Source organism: Lethenteron reissneri, chromosome 38 (genome assembly GCF_015708825.2).
Source record: "Lethenteron reissneri isolate LAM-NWPU_2019-01 chromosome 38, ASM1570882v1, whole genome shotgun sequence".
NCBI lineage: Eukaryota > Metazoa > Chordata > Hyperoartia > Petromyzontiformes > Petromyzontidae > Lethenteron > Lethenteron reissneri.
In genome coordinates this window covers 10,928,190-10,953,325 of record NC_083816.1, presented here as the reverse complement: position 1 = coordinate 10,953,325, position 25,136 = coordinate 10,928,190, and the positions used below count along the sequence as shown (strand labels likewise).

Sequence of the window (25,136 nt, the reverse complement as noted above, 5' to 3'; positions counted from 1 at the left end):
CTTTCGCGCCATACGTAGCCAACTGTGCTAATCGGAGGTGCCGGGGAAGAACAACAAACTAAACACAAAAATCAGTTTTAAAGAAATGAGTTTTCAATCTATACACACCACACCAACGACTGTGTCACACACCGCAACGATTACTCATTTAGTACCCAGATTACTTGCCTCAACTCGGAAGAACCGGTGTAATTAACTAATTAATGAATTACTTTATTGTGGCACATCCAAGGCAACTTTTATGACGGTTGCTTCTTCTTTGGTATGGCTGATGTAGATGCAGCGCAACAACTACAATTTTCGCATTCAGGTGGTCAAGCCAGATAACCACGTCAGAGCAGCGGAGTGTACCGCTGTGATGTCATTCGTATTTTTGGATCGGGCATTGCGTCGTGATACGTTGTACCGTCTCTGTTCGGGATGACCACAGTCGCACACAACTGGACAGTTTTAATTTTCCATTTGTGCATCAGATTATCCGCATCTAGTGCCCTGGTTTGTGCAGTGGATGCGATTTAGGGTGGACCATGAGCTCCGTGGAAGATCAAACCCAGGGCTCTTCTGCATTGGGGTCTTTCACAACCGAGGCATTTGCTTGCGAGTTCTTTTCGAACTCCATTCAGCTCTCAAGCGAACGAGCGAGCGCCCGAGAGGCAGGGACGGCCGTCCGTTCTCAGACCTCGGGGGAGCCGCAGTCGCACTCCTCGCCGGCGTCCAGCATCTTGTCACCGCATACGGGCGGGCGGAATGCCCCGTCCGCCTTGGGCACGTTCAGCAGGCACTTGCCGCCCTTCCTCTGCACGACTAGGTCCTCGAAGTCGTCCGTGCTGCAGCTGCTGAAGTTGGTCGGCACCGGGGACCTGGGCACGCGGGAAATGCGGCGGCGATGGCGGATAAGAGGAAGGGCTGCTGCTCTGAACGACAAAGATCGCCCCCTCCGCCTCCACCGTGTAGCCTTAACAGACTGCTGGGGCATGAACCTCTGCAACAAGCGTAAGACGCACAACTGCTTGAAGGTACTGTTGTGCTTTCCGATGGTGATGCTGCACTGTGTATATATTTTTCACAATAATGTCAAGAGGTTATTTAGCCAAGTCAAGTGCCCAATTAACAATATGCCACTTTTATAAGAGAGACATGCATATTACTCAATACACGTGTACAGATAGTGCAAGAAGCCATAAATACAGAGAAAAAGACAGGCAGGCAGGCAAGTAGGTGGATGGTTGGACAGACAGATAGGCAAATAGATGAGCAGAGAGATGGATGAACAAATCGATAATTGGACCACCAGATGGACGTAGAAAGAGAAATTGTAAAGTAAACACACGGACAAAGAGACCACCATGAACATATACGAGAGACCAACGGATAGCCAGATTGATACACAAACAGGCAGAGAGACAAAGAAACATCCATCCATACAAACAACAACAACCGCCATTCGCCATTAAGTAGCGGTGACGTCACCACGACGCTTGTGCCGGCAAAACAACCTCCTACCTCCTCGCGGTGCCTGACGGGCAACACTGTCGTGGGCAGTGCTGTGGGGGGAGGGCCAATGCCCATTGGCCTCTCCCCTCATGGCGTCTGTGACCACCAGTGGCTAAACGGGGGCTCTGGGCGGGTGCGAGGGGCTGGTAATCCCTCCACCTTCAATTCATTACCATGAAACTATGACTTAAACATAAATCCATGCAAACAGGCACAGAAAGACAAACATGGCAGACAGACAGACACACACGCACAAAGATGCGGACACGCAGACAGAGATAACCAGGCACACACACAGACGCACAAACACAGAACACTGCGGTGGCACCCGACTTCTGTTGTGAGTGCAGGGAACCCACGGGAGCGATCCCACCATGATGCAGGAGGACTTGGGGCAGCTGCAGGTGCGCCCGTTGTCGTGGCCCATGCCCAGGTTGTGCCCCAGCTCGTGTGCGATCACCGAGGCCATCACCACGATGCTGCGGGATCCCAGCTGGGGACAAGCAAAGGGACGGCATGTGTCACTGTGTCACTCGTGTGTCCACGTGTACTTTCGAACTGCTTTTGTGCTCAGTTTGTTGTCCTTCCCCCACCCCTCCGATGAGCCCGGATGGCTACGTGCGGTGCGAAAGAAGTTCAACATGCATACACACATCCTGGCCAGTTCACCAAATAGTGCAATGATTACCTTATTTGTGTGTAATATTTTCTCTCACTTGCTTTGACTGCGAATGTTTTACAAGTATTTTGACCGAGCCAGATTATGTTGCAAGAAATATTTGAATTCTGACTTCCTGGAATTCATGATGCCTTCCCTTATTTTTCTGAAGACGCTTGAAGTAGTTTCAAGAACAATGTTGCATCTAATTTTTGCTATATTTGGCTGTGAGAATTGTTCTGCAACGTAAAGAATAATAACGATTGGTGCGTTAAACATTTGTATACGCCAGAAAATGTCATGTTTGGCTATGTCAGGTGGTGGAAGGTATTTGGCCAGATGATGATATGGCCAAACCCTAAAGTTCAATATTAGTGGCTGAGAAAACCTGAGTCAGGACATTTTATTTAAAATTTTAATATATTTGTGCAGTCACTTGATTCCTCCTGTAATGCAATTGTTCTGCTTTCGATTTTGTTTCATTTTCCTCACTGTTTTATTTTTATTCCTGTTTTTAACTCGTGGACCCAGGTCAACCCTTGCCAATAAGACTCATTCTGGTCTCTTGAGTTCTTACCTGGACACACAATATATAAACTAGACTAACTTTAACCTGCTTCCTCCAGCCTCTGCCAATTGCTTCTCAGACCCAAGATAAAACCACACGAATCCCCTGCGATACATGGAGCAATGTGATGGGTCTCTTTCCCATTGGTGGCTCCATACCACCCTCGCCATCATTACCAGACATGATAAATCCACTGTTGGATAAAGACCTCCTCAAACTGTCCATAAGACTCTATCCACAAAATTAACATTATAGGGCAGTCTTGCAATGTGATTTAAAAATATCGTCTCTTTAAACATTTTCTATAAATAATAAGACGTTAATTTCTAGTGAAGGCTCCCAGCTTGTGTGCAGGCCTGGCATGGATTGTTGCATCGCGTCACCATGAGTGGTGGCGACGACTTATGGCGGCCTCCTTCATCCAGCAATGGATTGATCACGGCTTAAGATGAAGACGATGAAGAATTAAACTTTGGATATAGTTCATGAGATGTCATGTGTCAGTATCTTCTTGCTCAAATGAGTGCAGGGCGGTGCTCATTTCTGTTGGAAGTTCCTAGCCAGTGGTGACAATTCCACATTACTCTGACAGGAACCAGTACCTGCATATGACACCATGAACGCCTTCACACTATAGTTGGAGCTCATTCACTCCTCAGGAAGGAAGGGGTTGAGTCAACCCCAGCTAGGGTTTCAACTCACCACCTTCTTGCTTGCAAGCCATGCTGCTCTCACCACAGGCTCCAGGCCACTAGGCATTTAAAACTGGCTCCTCCGTTAAATAATGTAATCAATTATTTACCGTGCAGCCTGTGCTCTAATCTAGCAGGTGTGTGTGTGTGTGCTTTAGTTGACACCGTTTAGCTGTAGTCTCAAGAGCTGGGTACAGCTGCGTTCAGTCCAGTAACTGGTTCATTGTTAGATACAAGGCCGGCCTTTTGTGCACGTGCGTGTGTGTGCGGGGAGCGGTAGTATAGCGGATAGCGTGCGGAATGGCGAATCTGAGTTCGATTCCCGCTCACGGCCAACGCCAGTCACAATTATCTGAACAAGTCTTGGGCCTCCCCGAGGTCGACTCAGCCTAAAATGAGTACCTGGTGCAGTGTGTAAACATCACCACTGGGGAGACAAAGGCGGCTGGGCATGGTGTTGGCCACCCACCCCCTCGTGTGCCCTGCCGGCCTTCATAGGTGCTCGTGAACAGCACTTGCCCCAACAGTCTGTTCAGGCTATACAGGGGACCTTTGTCTTTGTGTGCAGTATTTACGCTGTTCACGCCCCCCGACGTGCTTCGGGAGCAGATGGTCCCCACGAAAGCCATGCCCAGGGCTCCCGAAAAGCCATTACTGTTGGGAATTGTATACGCACACAGACACACACACACACACGTATGAATTTAATAGAGACATCGCGTATAAACACAACAACAACCACCGCTCGTTCACCAGTAAGTGGCGGTGATGTCACCATGGCACTTGTGCCAGGTGAGCTGTACTCTGTATAAATACGAAGATCCCCGTATGGCCTTCACAGACTGTTAGGGAGAGTGCTGTTAGCGAGCACCTATGAAGGCTGACACGGCACACGAGGGGGTGGGTGGCTAACACCACGCCTGGCCGCCTTTGTCTCCCCAGTGGCGATGTTTTTACACACCGCACCAGGTACTCATTTTGAGGCTGAGTCGACCCAAGGGAGGCCCAGGCCGTGAGCGGGAATTGAACTCAGGTCACCGGGTTCGTAGCTACACTACCACTCCCCATATATATACGTCCGCTCCGCATGTAGAAATACACACACACAAACATGCACCCTGTACAGACAGGCATAAATGCATACATGTTCACACAACACTTACGATTAGCACGGTTGACTATGTATGGTGCGAAAGAAGTTCAACATACATACATAAAACATTCGAAGCGAGGACTTGCCGTACTGATAATGACGTTCGTGATGATTATAACAATGAGGACGACGTTGAAGATATCACCACAAAGATAATGATGGTGACTCCACAATGATGATGGTGATAATGATGAGCATCACAAATTCTACGACGAGAACATTGACGACAATACCTCACGATGACAACGACGGCGATACCCCACGATAACAACGACACCTCACGATGACAACAATGACGATACCTCACAATAACGACGACAATACTTCACAATAACAATGATGCCGATACTTTAAGATAACAACGACGACGATACTTCACAATAACAATGATGCCGATACTTTACGATAACAACGACAATACTTCACAATAACAATGATGCCGATACTTTAAGATAACAACGACGACGATACCTCATGAGGTGTGCCACGTCGTGGCGTGGCAGGGTGCGCAGATTCGACTCTCTCCACTTGACAAACTTCCCAAGGACGGCGCCGGCCGCTTTGGTGGCCATGATGAGGTTCTCCTCGTCCATTGTGAGAACGTTCACAGCCACGAGCACCACGCGCACGTTGATCGACTTGTAAAACTGCACACATCGCCGACGCCACCAGCCAGCCAACACAGCAACACCAGCATCACCACGACGGCCGTGGACCCATCAACATCACTTCAAATAATTCCAGCATTTTCAAACCGTTTACGCATGATTTTCACTTGGTTCTTTTTTTGGGGCTTTGCCTGAAGGCAGGTCCCTTGGCTAACACCTTGTCCATCCATCCCTCTGATCTAGTCACTCCTCTTCATTCACACAAACACCTCCTTCCTCTAGCTCCTTCAGTATGCCAATCCTTGGCCTTCCTCTCATTATTTTCCCTCCCGGTCTTCCTTCGAGGAGGTCCTTCATCAAACCATGCCCTCACAGGATGCGTCCAATCCAGTTCTCCTTTTTCATTCTGATGACTTCCATGATCAACATTCTTCTTTCGTTAATACCACCCAACATCTCTTTGATGGTCTTCTTTTCTTCTCTGAATAATTTTCACAAATTGTAAATATATTTCCTATACTTTGCACTTCAATCGTATTTTGTACTGTTTGTTGTTGTAACTTTTTGACCCCGTGCCCCTACTGGACATGTGTGAAAAAGAGCTTCATAGCTCATCGTATTTCTCCAGGATAACTAAAGATTTCTATCCTGAAATAATCCAAAATCAATCGGTTTTAATTAATGAATCGACGCATTGCTGCGTAACATCGTGAGACGTCTAATTCTCTCACAATAAAACGTCCATCTCACCAGTGAATCATTCTATCCCCCTCCTGTAACGCACCCGTAACGCACCTGGCCTCGACGAGCTAAGGCCGTGTATCGTCACCACAAGTGCTCGAAGTGAAGCGTGGCTACCACTGATATTTTTTTTGCACAAATGTAAGTCGACGCTCAATAACAAAAGCTCTCGAAGGGCAAGTCGGCTCCCACAGATTACTTTCAGACTATTCTATTCTTGCGTCGTCTAGAAATATGTTCAGAGGCTGAATGCCAATGTCGAGGAATGCTAGCCACGAGAAGGCTTCAGGAGAGAGAGAGTTCGTGTAGCTTTGCTGCTCCTCCGCTGAAGGAACGCAGACTACACTGCGTTTACTATATGGTCCGTTATTAAGGTCGCATCGATCAATCTTCATTTTACGTGCCAATATTGTCCTCGATAAAGGAGGCATCAGTACACATTTCAGCAGTGGCGATTGGTGCGAGCCCACTAGGGGCCCTAAGCGTTAATTATATTGGGTGCATCACCTGACCGCAACCATTGCATAATGAACGGGCTACATCATTCCATAATGCCCAGTCGTGTGAAATAATAAAGCGAATCACCATGCAAATTACGTGAATATTATTACACCTTTAAATGTTTTTTGTTGTCACAAGGATCTGCACGGCCTCAATGTGCGGTCGACTCACCGAGTCCATGATGTTGGTCAATTCTGCCATGTCGTGCACCATCACCGTCTTGTTTCCCTTGTACCGGTTTGTGAACTGTGCCACAGCACACAAACATCTTAAGGTTAACGAAATACACAATCGACAGCTCTGCGTCAACCCACTGCTGTATGAAGGCCTCCCCAAGCAGCAGCAGTCACAGGGGTTGTTCGACCATAGTTGACCGTGCTGGCCGGTGCAGGCACACTACTTGGGGGGGGGAGGGGAAGAAAGAAGGCACGGTAGCGGTTTGGAAATCGCTCACCACTGGTGCCAGTCGTAACCAGAAACCACACCCAGGTTACTCGGTTCCGAGTGTAATGTGCTAAGCACCGTCACAGTTTCCCCCTCCCCCACCAATGTGAGATTATTAAGAGTGATTTAGTGATCTTTAAACGAAGGGCAGTAAAAACCACCAACTCTTTAATTGATAGGGGATTGAAGGGTCCGGTTTTTCGAGTTTGCCAGGACCAGGTGTGGCTCGTGGCAGATGACATATTGTATGCCTTTCTCACGTAGATCGGATTACCCGTGGGGTATGCAACAACTACCCTGCTGGCAGAGCCAGCACGAGTGGGTTTTTTTTCATAAAGGTACTGGAGATTGTGATCTCCCTTGAACAGGCGCAAAGCGCATTTTGTCTGCCGATAAGATCATTCGGCACCCATCCGTCAAGCAGCTGAGAGGATAATCAGAAACAATTTCCAGCGCTGGGGTGACGGTCCGACATCACCAGGAATCACCACATTTGGTCGTAACTATACAAGTGGCTGCTCCATTCCACCAAAGCGGCTGTTTACCCAGTACACGTTTAGAGGGACTACTCTGTGTACCATGTATATGTCGATTCGCTTTGTAAAAGTCTCATCGATGTATAACGAGTGCATGGCGGCCTGTGTATGTGTAGAAAACGGCACACATCAAAGGGGGGCAAACACTCAAAAGTTCTGCACAGATAAAGAAAATCCACAGACAGACCCGACTCATCGGATCTACATGTGGACAGAGCTCACTGCTGTCCTGCCATCTCCTGGGCACCTCGCAGCTCCACGTTTATAACACCTGGTATTCCCGGGAAATACACGGAGAAAAAGGAACAATCGCTGAAACTTTCCCAAAGTAGCGAGGAGAGATAAGTAACCTGAATGACGCTGAGAGAGAGGAAGAGACGCACTGTGAGGAACACACACACACACAACTCAGATGCATTGATAAGTAGCCTTGGGGTAGGAGACATCACTCGAAGGTTTCCTAGCCAACGAACAAGAGAGAGTGACAGAACGACGCTTAAAAGGAGGGAGCGTATCCACGAAGAAAGCCACTGCGGAGATGCAGCAATGAGATTATCTCACGTGCACAAGTGAGATGGATTGTAGCGTCGTAGAACTGTAAGAAATGGCGATGGCACGGGGAGACCTTGATCCAGTAGTGGATAGAGAATACCAATCTGACGGTTAACAGAGTTCGGGTTCTCACGTTTCATGAACAGCAATGAAAGGGGCTTTCAAAAGCTAACTGCCCAATCTACATATGAATGCGGCCGCTATTGGGAGACTTATAGAGCTCAGCAGTGGCTTTGAGGATAATAATTTAACAAGTACTGTGTTAAGGGAAGGTGCAATGCAAACCGCCATCGGTTTTGAGCGGCCACCAACTTGGCATTACCCGCCCCCCTCTTTGTTCACACTCCAAATTTAGACTCCCGGTGTGTGAAAGAAACAAACGGCTTGTTGGGAGACGATGCTGTGTGTGTGTGCAGGTTGACGCTAAACGTCTGAAGATGCACAATTACATTCACCGTGTAAAATAGGTTTAAATGCCCCACGCCCCGCACGATGGTGGATAAAAAACGTCCACAAAGGAAGTTAACATCTGCAAGTATGATAATTTTGTCAATCAGCTGATGGATGAAGGCCTCCCCTTGCAATGCGGATCGTGGGCGTTGCTTGACCATAATTCAGCACACTCGTCAGTGCAGGTTGGCGAAGGCAGACGCGGGAACATAGAAAGTACAATGCAACAATACATTTCGCTGCTCTGCAATGAATGGGTAATATGCTGAAAATCCAGATGGGAATCGTTACATAAACTCATAGGGTGCAACCGAGTGGGGAAAATCAGTCGATTAAGCCGACTAACCAAAAACTGTAATCGACCATCTCTCATCCTGAAGGCGGTAATCCCCCTCCCTGCAAGCCAGACCCAGTGTGACGTGGCCGATGATGCCGATGACATCACCAAGCCCAGAACAGCACCTCCCGTCCAGTGGTGCATGTGGGAACGGAGGTGTTTTTTTTACGCGATTTTCATGTTATCTAATTAGTCGAATGATCGAGACGACGTCGACGAGTCATCTACCGACCGCGCCTGCCGCAACGTCGTTGTGACGATGGTGTGGCCGCCCCCCCCCGGGGCGCGTGTGCCGGCGAGACTCACGAGGGTGTTGTCCACCACGAGCAGCAGCTCCACGTAGCGCGTTCCCGGCAGCACGGCGCGGCGCACCTGCGGTGGGAGGGGAACCCGCCATTCGTCTGTTAGCCTCAAACCGGCTCAGATACCGATTGGTTCACGCGCGCGTCTGCACGAGCCGGTACGAGCCGGACTTATGGGGGGGAGGGTGAAGCTATTTCGAAACTGCAATGCTTGATTAACAAAACTGAGTTGCCTCGTTACATTTCGCCCTTCACCCACACGTCCAAACTTTTGGTCACATATTCCTTTAACCTAAGTTAAAGGTCATCATCGAAGACCACAGGCTCCTGGTTTCCTTCCAATCGGCGGTGTGATGCAGTACTTTATCCTGTACAGCTATATGTCCTCAAGTGCTGTGACGGACTGTCTGACTCACAGATGGACATCACGTTTCTTATAACGCCTTGCATTTGTACACACAGCCCCCTTTGTCAATCCAAGTCGAATAAAAATGTAAATTTTTCTTACAAACGTGTGACGCCATTCTGGCACTAATCTGACACTCGAAGCGCCATCGCCACGTTAACACTGTCGGACGAGGGCCTCCCCCGACAGAGCGATGTCACCGAGCCCATAACTTGGGGGATGGCCGTGGCGGCGGAGCGGAGTGGGCATCTGGTGCCGCCACGAACCCGGATGTGGAGCTGCTGCTGCTGCTGCTGGCCCCCGAGCGGCTCCAGGGCCGGATCGCGGTGCAGCGTGGGCTCCAACGGGTGGACGACGCCGCAAGCGGAGGAGGAGGAGGAGGAGTTTGAGGCGGGGAAGGCGTCGCTCAGACGGAAGACGCGGTGGAGGCTCCCCACCCTCTCCCCCGCCACGCCTGCCCCCCCCCACGGCTCCACCCCGTAGCTCACGTCCCCCACGCTGAAGTGGCCCCTGCACACAGAGGGAGCGGTTGGCCATAGGTTGACAGAAGCGCAGTGTGTGTGTGTGCGTACCTTTTTATGTTTAACTTCTTTCGCACCGTACGTAGCCAACCATGCTAATCAGAGGTGCGGGGGAAGGACAACAAATTAAACACAAAAAGCAGTTCGAAGTAAATTAGTTTTCAATCTAGGTTTAAAGCTCCAGTGGCTTCCTAATATCGGAAGAGCATTCCAGACGGCCGCATCGTTACAACACGACACAATGTGGCATCAACATCAGCCACGTTCGATCCATTCTAATCACAGGCCTCCCCAAGCCATCGCCATCTCTCATGATCTTAAAATGTGCTATTCCTCGTAGCACCTGAACTCAAAGCTAGTTTCATTGCTCCGTCTCCTCCGTGAACAGCCTCATTCCATTCCTTGCCTTCCATAATTATTCTTTCAAACAAGTGCCATAGTTATTTACATGATTTCCTGGGGAGACATGTCACATGTTATTATTATTTACTCAATATATTCATATTTATATAAAAGTGTTTTTATTAATTTAATTGACCAAATATGCAAATGCATTGTCACATCGGTCAGAATCATGAAAACTACCACCTAATGCAGCCCACCTTTGACAATCATCGAATCCTAGAAAGTTCTCTGTGTGCTGAAAGAAGCGTGGCAGCTGCCCTGTGATGGCTTCAGCGCTGCCAAATCCACGCTTGAAAACAGCTCGCGTGAGAGAATGCAATGCGCTGCCTTTTAACAGCCAACTTCGATTTTGCTTTCACGAAAAAAAGACCCCGTTGCCAATTCCTGCCAGCAACAACAAAAAACTAAAGCCGACAGCGTAAACCATTTGACGTCGCTGTTTCTTTTTGTTTATTGTTGAAAACAAGACAGCAACGAAAAACATTCGTGAAAAATACACTAACGTAGGGACGTTTGCACTGTGGTGTAAATGGTCAGAGCACCGGGACTTGCTATCCAGAGGTCACCGGTTTGATGCGATCTCCCAAAACAACAGTGCAGGTTTCTTAATTCCGCTCCTACCACCTCTGTCCGCTTCGGCAATAATAAATGGGTGCACCGCAGTTAGTAGTCCCGCCACCTCGGATGCTTCTAGCCGGTGTGGAAAAGTAGGCCAAATACTCTCTAGAAGCTCGCTCTAAGTGGAGAGGCCCTTACATCAGCAGTGGCATGAGAAAGTAATCTGGCCTATGAGAAAATCACCCTGAATACGGGTGATCTTGTCAGACTTTGGAAACTAAGCAAACTAAAATAAACTATTTTTTATTTTAGTAGGGAAGGCCCCACTGAGCTTCATAGCTCTTTTTCAGAAGCGACCTGGCCACAAACGATAGCTCAACGAAGTGGCTTATCACGTGGAAATTTATAGCAGCCAAATACTCTAAACGCGTGATGTTGATTCAAAATGTGGAGGGGAAAACCCGGGGAGAGAGACACGCAAACTCCAAATATAAATCGAACCCACGACCTGTATAATAAATTGGGTACTCTCAATTTATTCCCGTGTAGCCAAACACATACAACTGCAGGACCTTGGATAATAGGTGTATCATTAATAATATTACAAAGGTAATTCATGTCACACAAATCTTTACCTGAGCCCGTAGCAAGTGCTGACACTGACAGTTGACCCCGATTCACCTTCAATATCACCATGGTAGTAGCAGTGAGCCTGTGGATAACACAAAAAACGCTTAGACAGAACACATTATTATAAGACAACAAGAAAATAAATAATTCTTTATTTACTGAGGAAAGCCTCAGTGAGCCTATTTATCGCATGTCATTGTGATGACAGATGCTTTCCATCTTCAATAAACTGCTTCTATTCCTCTCTTATAACAACCCCCATCTCTTTTCCCTGGGTCCATCATCCTCCTACTCCCTGACCCCGCCCCCCAGCTATGACCAGGCCTACTACTATCAATACCCCTATCAATATTCCTATCACTACCCCAACCCATATCACTACCCTAATCCATATCACTACTCCAACCCAGATCACTACACTAACCGCCATCACTACCCCTATCACTATCCCTATCACTACCCCAATCCCTATGAATACCCCTATCAAATACCCCTATCAATACCCCAAACCCATATCACTACCCCAACCCAGATCACTACACTAACCCCTATCACTACCCCTATCACTACCCCAACCCATATCACTACCCCAACCCAGATCACTATACCAACCCCCATCACTACCCCTATCACTACCCCAATCCCTATCAATACCCCTATTAATACCCCTATCAATACCCCAACCCATATCACTACCCCTACCCATCACTACCTCAACCCCTATCACTACCCCTATCCCTATCAATACCCCTATCAATACCCCTATCACTACCCCTATCAATACCCCAACCCATATCACTACCCCTACCCATCACTACCTCAACCCTGCCTTAACCACTCCCACCTATCCTCCTTACTGTCACCATGACTACGCCACAACTTGTTCTCACAACCCCACTCTATTTTAACCATTATTATATTACGTACAATTGTTGTAAAGCGCATTGGTTTAAGGCGCTGCTATAAAAATAAAATATTTCATGGCCTGCACCGTCTACTTCACACGATGGCTACTTCTGTCGGATGGCCCTGTTTTGAGAACTTTGGCAAATACATTGTTAATGATTGCAAAGTATATGGGAGTAAACGGGAGTGGATGGAGAGACCCCAAGCAAACGAATGGGAAAACACTCACACCGCACTGCACTCTATGTGGCGGCTTCTTGCCTAGAACGTTGGATAACTACCACCAAGCATAATTTGTGTAATCAGCCACATTGTGCTGATAAGTTTCAGAACCATAAAACAAGTTCAGGTTTGGGTGCTTAAACAAATACAGCTGGAAAACATTGCTCCAGGAAAAGAAATGCATTGAGCATTTGACAAGTTTACTTTAAGAAATGTTTACATCTGAGATATTTGAAAAGTATTTTAAGTTAGCCATCATTTCGGTTGACTAGTCAGGAAGGCGTACAGTTAAAGTTACGTAAATACATTCTCGTGGGTGTGGGAAACAATCCAAACTGCAGCTACTTGAGACTGTGTGATACCGTGTACACACCGAACCTACCACAACAGCAAGACCCTAAGGGATAATCCGACCTTTCCCAACACATTCCTGCGGAGGGAGCTGATAGGAACGTTGGGTTGCTCGGTCAATGGCCAGAGTCAACGGCGGCGTGGTGTATTTCGCAAATATGCCCGACTGTGAGGGCGGGCACAAGCCGGCGTGAGTAGGTTAAACGTTGAGTTTTAGAGGGGCACCACGGGGTGACCAGCCCCTACCCACCCAGCCCCACCCCTCCCACCCCCCACCCAACCCCACCCTCCCCACCCAGCCCCTCTCCACCCAGCCCCACCCCTCCCATTTTTAGATGCACGACGGACCGACACAATAATCCCCTGTGGGCTGGTGGAACCAGGTTCCTACCAATATAACATCCAACTGAATATGACTGTATTTAGTAGGCAGTACTGATTTCTGCAAGTGACTGCTCTCAAACATACCACTACCAATGCTCATTGAACAGCAGTTATCACAACATCGTGCCTAATCAGAGAGGTACAGCCAAAGGAGATTTACAGCGAAGCTGAATTAAAATACTTGTGTATCAATATATATGGATGTTGAACTTCTTTCGCACCGTATGTACTGTACTATCATTAGCCATGATCTGTCCACTGCTGGATGAAGGCCTCCCAAAGCCGTTCCCATCTCTCACGGTTTAAATTGTCTACCACTGTGCCAACAATTTAACCTTTTAATCTTTACAGATATCAATTTATTTGTTTTCAGATTACAGACGTGGGTTGTAGATATATGTTAGACACCCATTTGCTGTACTGCCTTCAAGTCGATGAATGAAAGAGCATGGACCACTAAACTCTTGTGTAGGTAACATTTCCTTTCTTTTAATCTGGCAGCGAGATCAGATAGCCTTGTGTAAGATCTGGCAGCGTGCGAGGGTGGTTTAATTTATATATTTTTACCTTTGTATATATCAGGGCATGAAACACTTTGTACCAGTCTGCACAATTTAGTTCCAGCTGACTGAAATGCGCATCAGCTCGGAACGATGTTTAAGCTATACTGGTACGAAGTTCGCTTTCTCGGTTGTGCCAGTTTCGCTCTTTGACGCACTTCAGGGCTACACTGCGTCACGACGTCTGACGTTCTGCTCCATATGCTGACAGCGACATCAGGAACTGTCTCTCAATCCAGTTCCCCAAAGAAGCGCCCAACATGCTGGACATCATGCCGAATGACAAAGTGGCAACAAGCCAAAAATGCGACTGAGATCTAACGACCTTGTTTGTTTTTCACTGCCAAACCTTTTTAATCGGTGACCCTCGGACTCTAAACAGACGAGTGGTGCGTGATTTAGCTGAAATTTCCTCTACACATTGCTCATGAATACAAAAACGAAAACTTTTTTTCACTATTTTTATTTTACCAGGTAAGGCCCACTGAGCTATATAGCTCTTTTTCAAAAGCGACCTGGCCACAAATGATAGCCCAACAAAGTGGCTTATCATGTGGACATTTACAGCAGTCAAATACTCTAAACGCATGTTTCTAAATGTGGAGGGAAAAACCGAAGGACCCGGAGAAAAATCCACGCGACCACGGAGAGAGAGAGAGACACGCAAACTCCAAATATACAGCAGGCGTCAGGGTCAGGATTGAACCCACGACCTCCTGTATACCGGGAGAGGTAGTTAACATCTCGCCACAGTGTAAGCCGCAAGTAGAGTCTGCTTCGCATAGAGCCTATTCCACAGATGTTCAGCAGATTGTCAGCATATACATTAACAACCACACAAATGCTAAATAATGAAGAGAGTGGTGGCACAGTGGTTAGTTCACTACACACTGCACCGAGCGACCTAAGTTTGATTCCCAGCCAAGTTGAATGTCAGTGGCGAGCAATAATCTGAACCGGTCCTGCCCTCCCCCCCAATCCCCCACCACTCCCAGTAGTGGATTGACAATAGCTTGAAAATTATCCTGAATATTAAATATCCTGGTAAACTGAGGGCGTTACGTAAAAAAACTTACGGTGACATTTGTAAAGGAGTGTGCTCTTCCTGTGTAGGTTGTTATTAAATGGGCGGGTAGCAGGTCCCTACATCGCACGCACAAAATAGTAACACGATTAAACCAATAAACATACGTGTTCATTTGTTGTTACGCATTGCACCAAACAATGAAAATGTACTCTAGTACTTTGCTCTTACACATTGTACAATACAACACACTATTTTACATTTGAACATGGCGTTGAAAATAAGCTATTTTACTCTCTAAATTAGATGGTATGTGTTGCTATTGTGTGTACATATATATGCTAACGTGTATATATACGTGGGTAGTGGTAGTGTCTATGTAGGAGTGGTAGTGTAGTAGTTAGTATGCTGCGCTATGAACCTGGCAAACAAAGTTCGATTCCTACTCATGACCAACATCACCGACTGTTATCTAAACCAGTCCTGAGCCTAGGTCGACTCAGTCTTACAGGAGTAGCATTGTAAACATCGCCACTGGGGAGACAAAGGCGGCTGGGCGTGGTGCTGGCCACCCACTCCCTAGTGTGCTGTGCCGGCCTTCATAAGTGCTTGCTAACAGCACTTGCCACAAACGATCTGTTAAGGCTATACGGGGATCTTTGTCTTTGTATGTATGCATCGATGACGACGGTGATCACCTGTTCCGCTCGAGGTTGAGAATGAAATCCTTGTCATCCACACGCACAACGTACTGTACCCTGTCTGGGTGCACTGCCTGTAAGACACCAAGCGGCACACGGTCCAAACACAGTCCAGTACTTAAATATCAGAATCAGAATATTTATTCAAGCTCGAGGAATCCGATGAGATATAGAGCTCTTTTTCATAGACCTATGTATGCATGTAGAACTTAATTTGCACCGTACGTAGCCAACCGAGCTAATCGGAGGTGCGTTTGCACCACTGCAGTACCTGAAGTAAAACTACCCACAAGGATACCCCATACAAACTGCAGCATTGACATAGCAACCATACCATCCCTCCCCACACACACGGCATGTTGACAGCAAAGGCTCATGAATGCAACAGCCTCAAAACGCTTGTTGAGAAATACACAGCGTACAAGCCGTACCTTGAGTAGGAATGCTGTGGCGTTCTGTGATAAGAACAAATTCCCATGGGGGCTTTCACTTTTACCCTACAACCCCCAACTGCTTTGACTACCCCAAACACTTGCAGCAGAGGAGGTATTACCACCCCTGTGCAACTTGACAACGCGGTACGTGAGCCAACGAAGAGCGTGGCCGTACCTCAGGGCTGGCAGGGCTGGATCTCACGCTTGTGCCGTCCATCCAGCCTGTACGGCTCCGTCAGGCTGAAGCGCAGCGGCTCGTACGAGTCAGTCCCTGGGTCTGCCGTCCGCAACGCATCCTCAGCTGCGTGTAGACAACAACGATGATGATTTGCATTGATCAGAGTCCGAACCGATGGACTGTCATTCCACAGGTCGTAGAGTGAACGTAGTCCCACCTCTTCCAAGTACGTTGACCAGTAGACCAGAATAGCCTCCAAAGGAGCACCCCTCTAATGGGGGTCCTTCCACCAGCAGTGGTGAGCAAGTAATTGCGGGGCTGCGCTTTTAATCTTACCTCATTGTGACCACAAATTATAGGTCTGGACCAAATGGTTACCTCTTGCAAGGCGTCAAGTCTGCATTAACCACAAGTACTTGTGGCAAAGCATGCACACAAACATGCTCCAATATCACAAAGTACAGTACTTACACATTGTGGCTTTATAACAAATAAAAAGCCACTTTGTGCCCGGTGCCACTCCGGTTATTTATTTATTTACAAAGCACGTCCACTTTGTCATTCGGCGTGATGTGTTATGCTCAATTCATTAACGCAACCACTTTTTTTAGCGATGTGAAAAACAGGTAAGGAAATAATTATGAGGGGCAGAGTGGTGGCAAAGTGGTTCGTAAACTGCGATCTGAACCAGGCAAACCGAGTTCGATTCCTGGTCATCGCTAAAATCAGTGGTGAGTTTTATCTGAAGTTCTATTGAGCATGCCCCACCCTCCATTTGCCAACCTTCACTGACCAAAATAGCGAAGTATGGTGAAACAATCCCCATGCCTCATGATGTGGGAACGCCGAACAAAGGGGCCGCAAATTATATGATTAATTACAACGAACAATAGTTGTAGGGAACCCAAACTTAATATTCCCAAAAACACGTCCTCAAGAAAATAAATTAATACAATTTTCTTGAAAAGGTGACCTTGTGTTCATACAAACACAAAGGGCTGTTATGAAGTATTTGACGTGTTGCTAAATGAACACTGCGAAAAGCATTTTTCCTGCAATTCAAGATTCAATCTCAGTCGTTGCCAACCATAACCATACCGACACATTTTCCTCCGACAAGTTTTCTTAACCCTCTTTTTTTTAATCGGATAATAATCCGGATGTAAGGGTGAACTCAAGTAATTGTCTAAATCTTACACGTAAACTCTATTTGAAATCCCATGAGTCAGATTCTAAGGAATTCGGTGTTTCAGATGTGGGTGGAAACTTTTTTTATTGCATTTTAGGCGGTGAAAGGTCCTCATTTTACAGGTTGTAACTCGTGTTGTTCGGCATATTGTTCGATGTTTCGCTTTTTCAGGAACTGGACAATTCAGTTCCCCGAAGAAGTGTGCTGCGCATGTGTGGAGCACGCAACGTTGGGTGTGACATCGTGGTGAACAACAACGTGCGGTGAAACCCGAAAAAAAACATACAAGTCGTGTAAAGTGTGGCGAAGGCGTTCCAACACAAACGTGAAATTAGAAGGGGAACGGACACAAATGACAGACCCAACACAGGGACATCCAAAGCGAACGAGGCGGGATATGTTTTCTCAGAGCCCATGGGATGCTACTTATAGATTTAAAGTCAATAACTGTAGAAAATCTCATAACAGAAGCCAATAACGTGGAACATGCTGCATGTGCACTTACCTGAGTTATGTAAGTAGACTGGTATTAACTAACGTCTGTTATATACCACTGTATAACTTCCTTGCGTTGTTTTTTTATGAAGGCACTAAAGTATATTATATTATGGGAAGTTAAAATGTTATTCTGGGATATTTTATGAACATGAACAAGCTCGCGATTATAACAGATATTGAACTTTCAAAAGCCAATCATTTTTCAGCATACATTTTCGTGGATGGGGGTGGAGCGGTGGTGCAGTAATTAGCACACTGCGCTATAAACCCGGCCACTGGCCGAGTTCAATTTCTCACCACGGCCAACGTGAGTGGCAAATGATATCAGAACTGGCCCTGGCCATTTAAAGCTTTCGTGACTGCAGAGATTCATATTCTTGGTTCTTTCAGTAAAGTCACGTAGAAGGGAAGTAATAAAATAATAAAAATAAAACATAATAAAACAAAATTCTCACGACGTTTTGGCCACAACGCAAGCAGACGCTGTCTTTCCAACAGCTCTGGTCTTCACCTGGGGACGGCTGCATGCGTTGTGGCCGAAACGTCGTGAGAATTTAATTTAATTTTATTATGTTTTATTTTTATTATTGTATTATTTCCCTTCTACGTGACTTTACCGAAAGAACCAAGAATATGGTCCTGGCAACTCCATTCCCCAAACCTGCACTGACCAGCGTAGTGAAGTATGATCAAATAACTTCTGTGACTTGGGCAGAGTCGACCTGACCATCTAGCAGTGACTTGAGAAAGGGCTGTATGGTAGTTATATTTTGACGTTAAATTGTACAGACCACCTTTATATAGAAGACCTACCATGCGGTGATATACATTGCTTGTGTCATTATGTACATCCATTTTTCGCTTAAATTATTTTTGCCATTTTACCCACAATTTGTTTGTCCAATGTACTATTGCTATCATGCCACAACACACACGCACAACAAAAACATTTGGAAATCTCAAAAAGAAGTAAGAAGTGGTGATCAGGCTAAGTCCAGCAACTAGCTACACTTGAGAAGCCAGCGATATCAAGAGCCCATGTCCCAACCCAGGAGCTTAGCAGTGCTGGCTCAGAGCTCTGACCTCTGACCCCATCCGTCCATCTCCACAATACATTATCTTAAATAAATAACTCATGCTGTATGGAAAACCATCCATCAAGCTGTGCCAGTATTTATCTTCACTCAATGCGGGCACTCTGGTACTGTAATGTATTGTGAAACGCATGCCAACCCAGTTTTCTAAGCTGCCGGATTAAATTCAACTCTGTGACCAAAATCTACAGAGTCTAAAGTTGAGAAATGTGAGAAATCAAAGTCTGCCGTAAACCTAAGAGCGTTAAACAAATTACGTGGTGATGCTGCGTTGGTAGTGATGCACAAGCACAAGTAATAAAACAAATCTCAACACATTGGTCACTCACACTGCCGGGTCATCGGAAAACATTAATATATATACTGCACAGTAGTTCTCATCAGGCCCCAATGTGTTAAGTTCAGTCTCCAACTCAAATTATCCACTTTGGCATCTCCATTTATGTGCAATGAATAACAGTAATTGCCTGAAAATGTCACCTGTTTTATAAGTTTCCTTTTAAGGCAGTGTTCAATATACAGTATTAGTCATCGAGATATCACATGAGCTTCCGACAAACCACAAGTCTAACTCACACAGAGCTTCATGTCAACACGTTCCCAACTTCCTTTGATAATGCATTATGAAATAGGAAGAGGTTAACATCAGCTCTTTATTGTTATTTTAAACTGTTTGCACACACTTCTTACTTCGCTTACTCAAGAAGATGCGTTTCCTGTGTGCTTTTAAAATATTGCATGTTTCAAGGAGGGCAACTTACTTCATTATTCAATGGTTTCTTTATTTACTTTCTTATACTGTATTGCAAGTTGGCCTTATTCCAAAGGCAAATAATCTAACAGCCAATGAACGTGCCACCACTGGTCCAGTTTGAGCCAAGCTTGTGGATCAATTCCTGCAGTCACCCAGTAAATCCTGAGATTAATTACAAAAATGTGCTGTCTGCAAAGAGGACAAACAGTAATAGTACTCAAGTAATTTAATAGTAAATATGTTTTCTCCTATTGTCAATGAACTGCTGGATGAAGGCCTACCCGCACCGTGTTGGTCATCAGGGTTGTTTGACCATTCTTCACCACGCTGTCAGTATAGGCTGGTGACAGGGGGGTGGCCCAGGACTGGTTCAGCTATCACTCAACACTGATTGCTAGACGTGGCTAAGGAAACAAACTTAAGTTGAAAAGTTTATAGTTCAGTGAGCTATTATAAATATAATACATTGTCAAAAACCTTAAGTTAAAATAATTTGCATAGTCTGGAGACTCAATTGAGCCTTAATGCAAAAACAATGAATAATATCATGACTATTATTTTTATTTTCCCTGGCTTCAACATTTTTTGGCCAATACCCTGGTACAAAGACTGCAACATAAGTGTGACACCTTCCCCTTGCCAGAGATGCCGCCTGTGTGCCACGCGTTAGCCAACAAAGACAAGTCTTTCGACTGTGTACTTGGCCACTCTTAATTCCCCCCAGGTAATTTTCCGTAATATTCGGTTCACGAGACAAAAAAAACCCATAATGCCATTGCGGCCAGGAAACACATTTATTGAATGTATAGTACAGTAAATATATGACAGTTATGTTTGTAAATTCACATTCTATCAACATACACTGCACTAATACAGTAAAGTACTGTATTGTATTGTTGGCAATACTGCATTTAATTATCTGCCCATCAGCTGTCTACAACGACACTACCATACATTATAGATAGGCAGATATAGATAGGCAGATGTCCTCTTCATAAATGTCGTCTCTCCACATCAAAATAAAATGATTTACACAAGCTATGAACTCTCTGGTAGTTCCGGATGTTAAGGGCCCCATGCCTCTTAACATCTGGAAGTTCACCAACATTGGTTCAAGCAGGACTGACTCTGCTGATGAGATGCTGTATGTCAAAATCGGTCCAAAATGGTTCTCCATTTTACGTGGCTAAAATATTATCTGTAAGAAATGTAAAGCCATGAGTTTTAATGCCATGTAATGAACATCACTTGAATGCAGTGGTCGGGAAATTTCTGATTCCCTAGAATGTGAACCAGAGGTCACTTAAAATTATCTCAGAGGTAGCTTTGTAACATCTGCATTCGTGGGCAAGCCTATGCACGTAAACAGTTACACTGCTTTCACGACATGATCTCGATAGCAAAAATCAGAATAAAATCAGGGGTTCAAAATAACAAAAATATGTAACCATACTAGAAATTTACTGAAGAAAATGTGTGCCTAGACTCATGGGTTGTTCTTCCATTCCTTAGCAAAAAAGTCTAAATAAAAGGACATGAAGGTTCTTTTGCCAAGCACGAAACGTGTTTTTCCATCTCCCTGATATCAGAGACGGATTTAAAGATAAAATACAGCGATATGATCGTTCAGGGGACTCTGGCAATAAAGTAAGGTGGAGCTCTGACCACATTACCCAATTACCTCTTACACTGGTCCTTAATGCCATCTGACTACACACATTCCAAACAGACTCCCAGTCCCCCTTAAAACTATTGCACCTGGATGTAGTGCAAGTGCTATAAAATGCAGAGCCACTGTAATACACACAGTGTATGCTCAATAGCATAGTATGTGAAAGGGCTGGGGTGGTGGTGGCAAGTGATTCGCACATGACACATGATACCTAGAGCCTTGAGAGTTAGATTCCTGGCCACAGGTAACATTAATGAGTAATATCTGAATTGGCCCTGGGTTCACCCTTCACGAACCCACACTGACCAGCGTGGTGAAGTATGGTCAAACAGAGCCCATGACTAACACGGCATGGAAAGGCCTTCATCCTGCAGTAGATTTAAAAAGGACTGAAATTTGATACTGTATCTGTAAAATATTACAACAGTTAGTCTTACCCAGCAGGTTTGAACAAAGATACTGACCATCCAGGCATTTGTCTGGTAAGCTGGTTGCTGGAGTTGGGCCATCTCAAGCCCGGTCCAAAGTGAATTTCAGCTTTTCTCCACTGCGGCTATTGATGGCTTTCAGGCAACATTGCCATATTATAATAATTTTTTATCAATTCGGTTACAATCATGTTGGGAGGTTGGATATAATCAATGCAGAATTTCAAAATTAACATTGTTTATATTAACCCCCTTTTAAAACTCAGAAACAGCCATTTTAACGTCTTTTTATATCAACAAATTACATTTTTTTAAATTCAGGTGGGGCACCACCCACATTTATTCTGTGACCATTTCGTGCATTTCGATTTTTCCACCCCCAACACCTCAGCTGTGCATTTTAGTAAAAACTGTCTACCAAAATCTTAGCGTGATGGATAACAGTGACATTCTATTCATGCGTATGGCAATATGTTCATGAACTAAATTCCAATATCGATGTCTGTTAACCACGAGAGGACTTCAGGAGAAACTTCGCATAGTTTTGCTGTTCCTCCGTTAGAGAAGCGCATTCGATCGTGGCTTACTAAATGGTCCATAGCATTGGGTCGCATGGCCACAATTCCAGGGTGAATAAGTATAACCCGTAAAAACAAAGTTTTTCACTATAAATCCTTTATATGCGTGGCAGCGAACTTAATATAAAGGATTTAAAATATATTCGCCTGTGGAAGACGCGGGGATCGATCCCGCGACCTTTGGCATGGGAAGCGAGGGCGCTACCAACTGCGCTACTCCGCCACGGCCTGTGGAGGGGTTACGCTCTGGGCTCTTATACTGTGACGTTCAGCCATAGCCAAGAATGAGTTCTTTTGAATATATGTAAAATATTTTTTTTTTGCCTAAAAAGTGTACAATTTTGGGAATTTTTTTTCACGAACATTAATTGTCTGGCACAACGAGTCTGTGTGGAAAATGTCAGCTCGATTGGATCACGGGAAGTGGGTTAAAAAACGACCGAAAGATTTGCACGGTCGTAAGCAAGCAAGCACGCAAGCAAGCAAGCATGCGAACTTAATATAAAGGATTTAAAAAGGAACTATAACAGGACACACTGTACAATGAGTCCTCTATTTAGAATATACAGAACATCTGCTGAGACAGTGTGTAATGTTATTATAGAAAGTCCAACACACTGATACACGTAACACATATACACAGGGTTTGTTGTTGTTACAAAGGGTTTGATTAGTTTTGCAGCTAACCCAGACAGACTTTTCATTTCGCTGGACTACGGCTTTCCCCCATTCGCTTGGCCAGACGGTGATTTAATGCCATGACCCTTACCAATCAAGCAGGCACCAATTGTCTCAGCAGATGTTACTCACACTGCAGTTAACAAACACTCATGGAGAGGTTTCATCATGTTCCATATTTTCTCGCAGCAGCTGCTCACTAAATAATAAAAAGGTTTTGTCGCCAGGCACGAGACTGTCTGTGTAATGAGGAATCACGATCAGTGGGGTAATTGGGAATGCCTTAAACGACACTGGGCAATTAACAATCCACGAGGCAATTAGGAACACGGATTTTGTGAAATCGTGAATGAAGAAAGGGCTCAAGCCACTTCTGCTCCAACATACATTGGCTGTGCTTTGGTCTGAAACTAGCAGCTTTGATGGACTATTAACACCAGCACCGTGCTTAGTAATAACACGGTCGTCTGGGTTTACCAAGTGGGCAAGAGAACGCATGACCACGTCGCTCGATTCGATGAACAGCAGCCGTGGTTAAGGTTAACATCGATGGCACCGTCAATAAAGGGGAAAGAGGCCCGAGATTCTAGATGTGAAGCTTTCGTGACTGCAAGGATTCATATTCTTAGGTTTTTTCGGTAAAGTCACGTAGGTAAAATTTTTTAATTAAAATTAATAAAAGTAAAATAAAAAGCTAAGAATACGAGGCCCGAGATGACTGCCGCTGCGGGAGATGGAGCGACGAAATCGGCTACAGAATGGATTGCTTCACAGCTTTGGGATCGTGACCGCTGGAGGTGCCCTTCAGCCAGCAGTGGATAGAGCCACCCCCCACGGCTGACGGATGTCAACGATGTGAGAGCAGTGCGAGTGAGAAAGGTGGCCGTGGAGGGCCCTGAACTTTGAAGCCACCCGAGTTCGATTCCAGGCCAAGATTGTCATCGGTGGCGTCTGACACGTGAAGTAACCCGCATTGACCAAGCTGGTGAAGTATGGTCAAACAACCTCCCACCCCCTTGGCAGACACGGCTTGGGGGAGACCTTCATCCAGCAGTGGAATTTAAAAAAATTGACTGCATCATTAACACACTGAATTGTTTGTCGTGCAGACACGACCAGACACTGTAATAATGAGTAGATCAAAGCTGATGATGATGATGATGGTGGTGGTTGTCATGATGACTGCAGTACCTTTAGCGAGGACAGGTCCCTGGCAGACGAACGCCACCATCAGCACGGAGACACCGCACAGCCTCCAGGAAGACCGCAAGACGCCCGGCACATCACCCGCCACGGTGCAAGACGTCTCATGCCCTCCCCGTCCACCTCCCGGTGCCACGGACATCTTCACAGCCTCTCTCTGATGGGCAGCAGCACAGCCGATGTGTCCGCGAGAGACAAAGCTGTGATTGACGACACAGCTGCTGTACTAACAACAACAACACCAACACGGTGCTGGTCTGTGTAGCTCACGGTATGTCACACACACACACAGTGGTGTACCGACACAGGTACACCTCGTCTTTAGCTCGGCTATACGTGGTGTGAAGATCGATAGACTTCGGTGGCGGCAATAAACGACATCGTTGGAGGCGATTGTGGCGTCGTGAATATCTGTGGCCCGAGTTGAGGTGTTTGATGGTGACGCTTGCTCGGCCACCCACTCCTCCTCCTCCTGCTGCTGCTGCATGTGGCTCGACTGGAATGGGCTGCATGAGCCCCCGTGTCCCACGCTCTGTTGTGAGATCAGAGGGTAGAAAATCCTCTAAATGCACTTTACTCTTAGGTTTTTTTTTCGGTAAAGTCACGTAGGTAAAAATAAAAATAAAAAAAGAAATAATAGAAATAATAATAGAAGTAAAACATATTATAATATTATAACAATAATAGAAATAATAATACAAATAAAATAATAATAGAAATAAAATA

The 25,136-nt window shown here is 45.8% G+C and overlaps 1 protein-coding gene across 1 annotated transcript in view; it reads right to left on the bottom strand.

Moving 5' to 3' along the window:
- The window catches only part of LOC133351581 (disintegrin and metalloproteinase domain-containing protein 9-like), a 40,860-nt gene extending 15,956 nt beyond the window's left edge, over positions 1–24,904 (bottom strand). The window contains 12 exon segments of the mRNA XM_061566895.1: positions 680–860; positions 1,854–1,987; positions 3,988–4,066; positions 5,037–5,212; positions 6,587–6,661; positions 9,041–9,106; positions 9,709–9,952; positions 11,562–11,638; positions 15,056–15,122; positions 15,702–15,778; positions 16,314–16,439; positions 24,399–24,904. Of these exon segments, the coding sequence (XP_061422879.1) occupies positions 680–860; positions 1,854–1,987; positions 3,988–4,066; positions 5,037–5,212; positions 6,587–6,661; positions 9,041–9,106; positions 9,709–9,952; positions 11,562–11,638; positions 15,056–15,122; positions 15,702–15,778; positions 16,314–16,355 (1,218 nt within the window). The 5' untranslated portion in view covers positions 16,356–16,439; positions 24,399–24,904.
- Between the last annotated feature and the right edge of the window lie 232 nt (positions 24,905–25,136).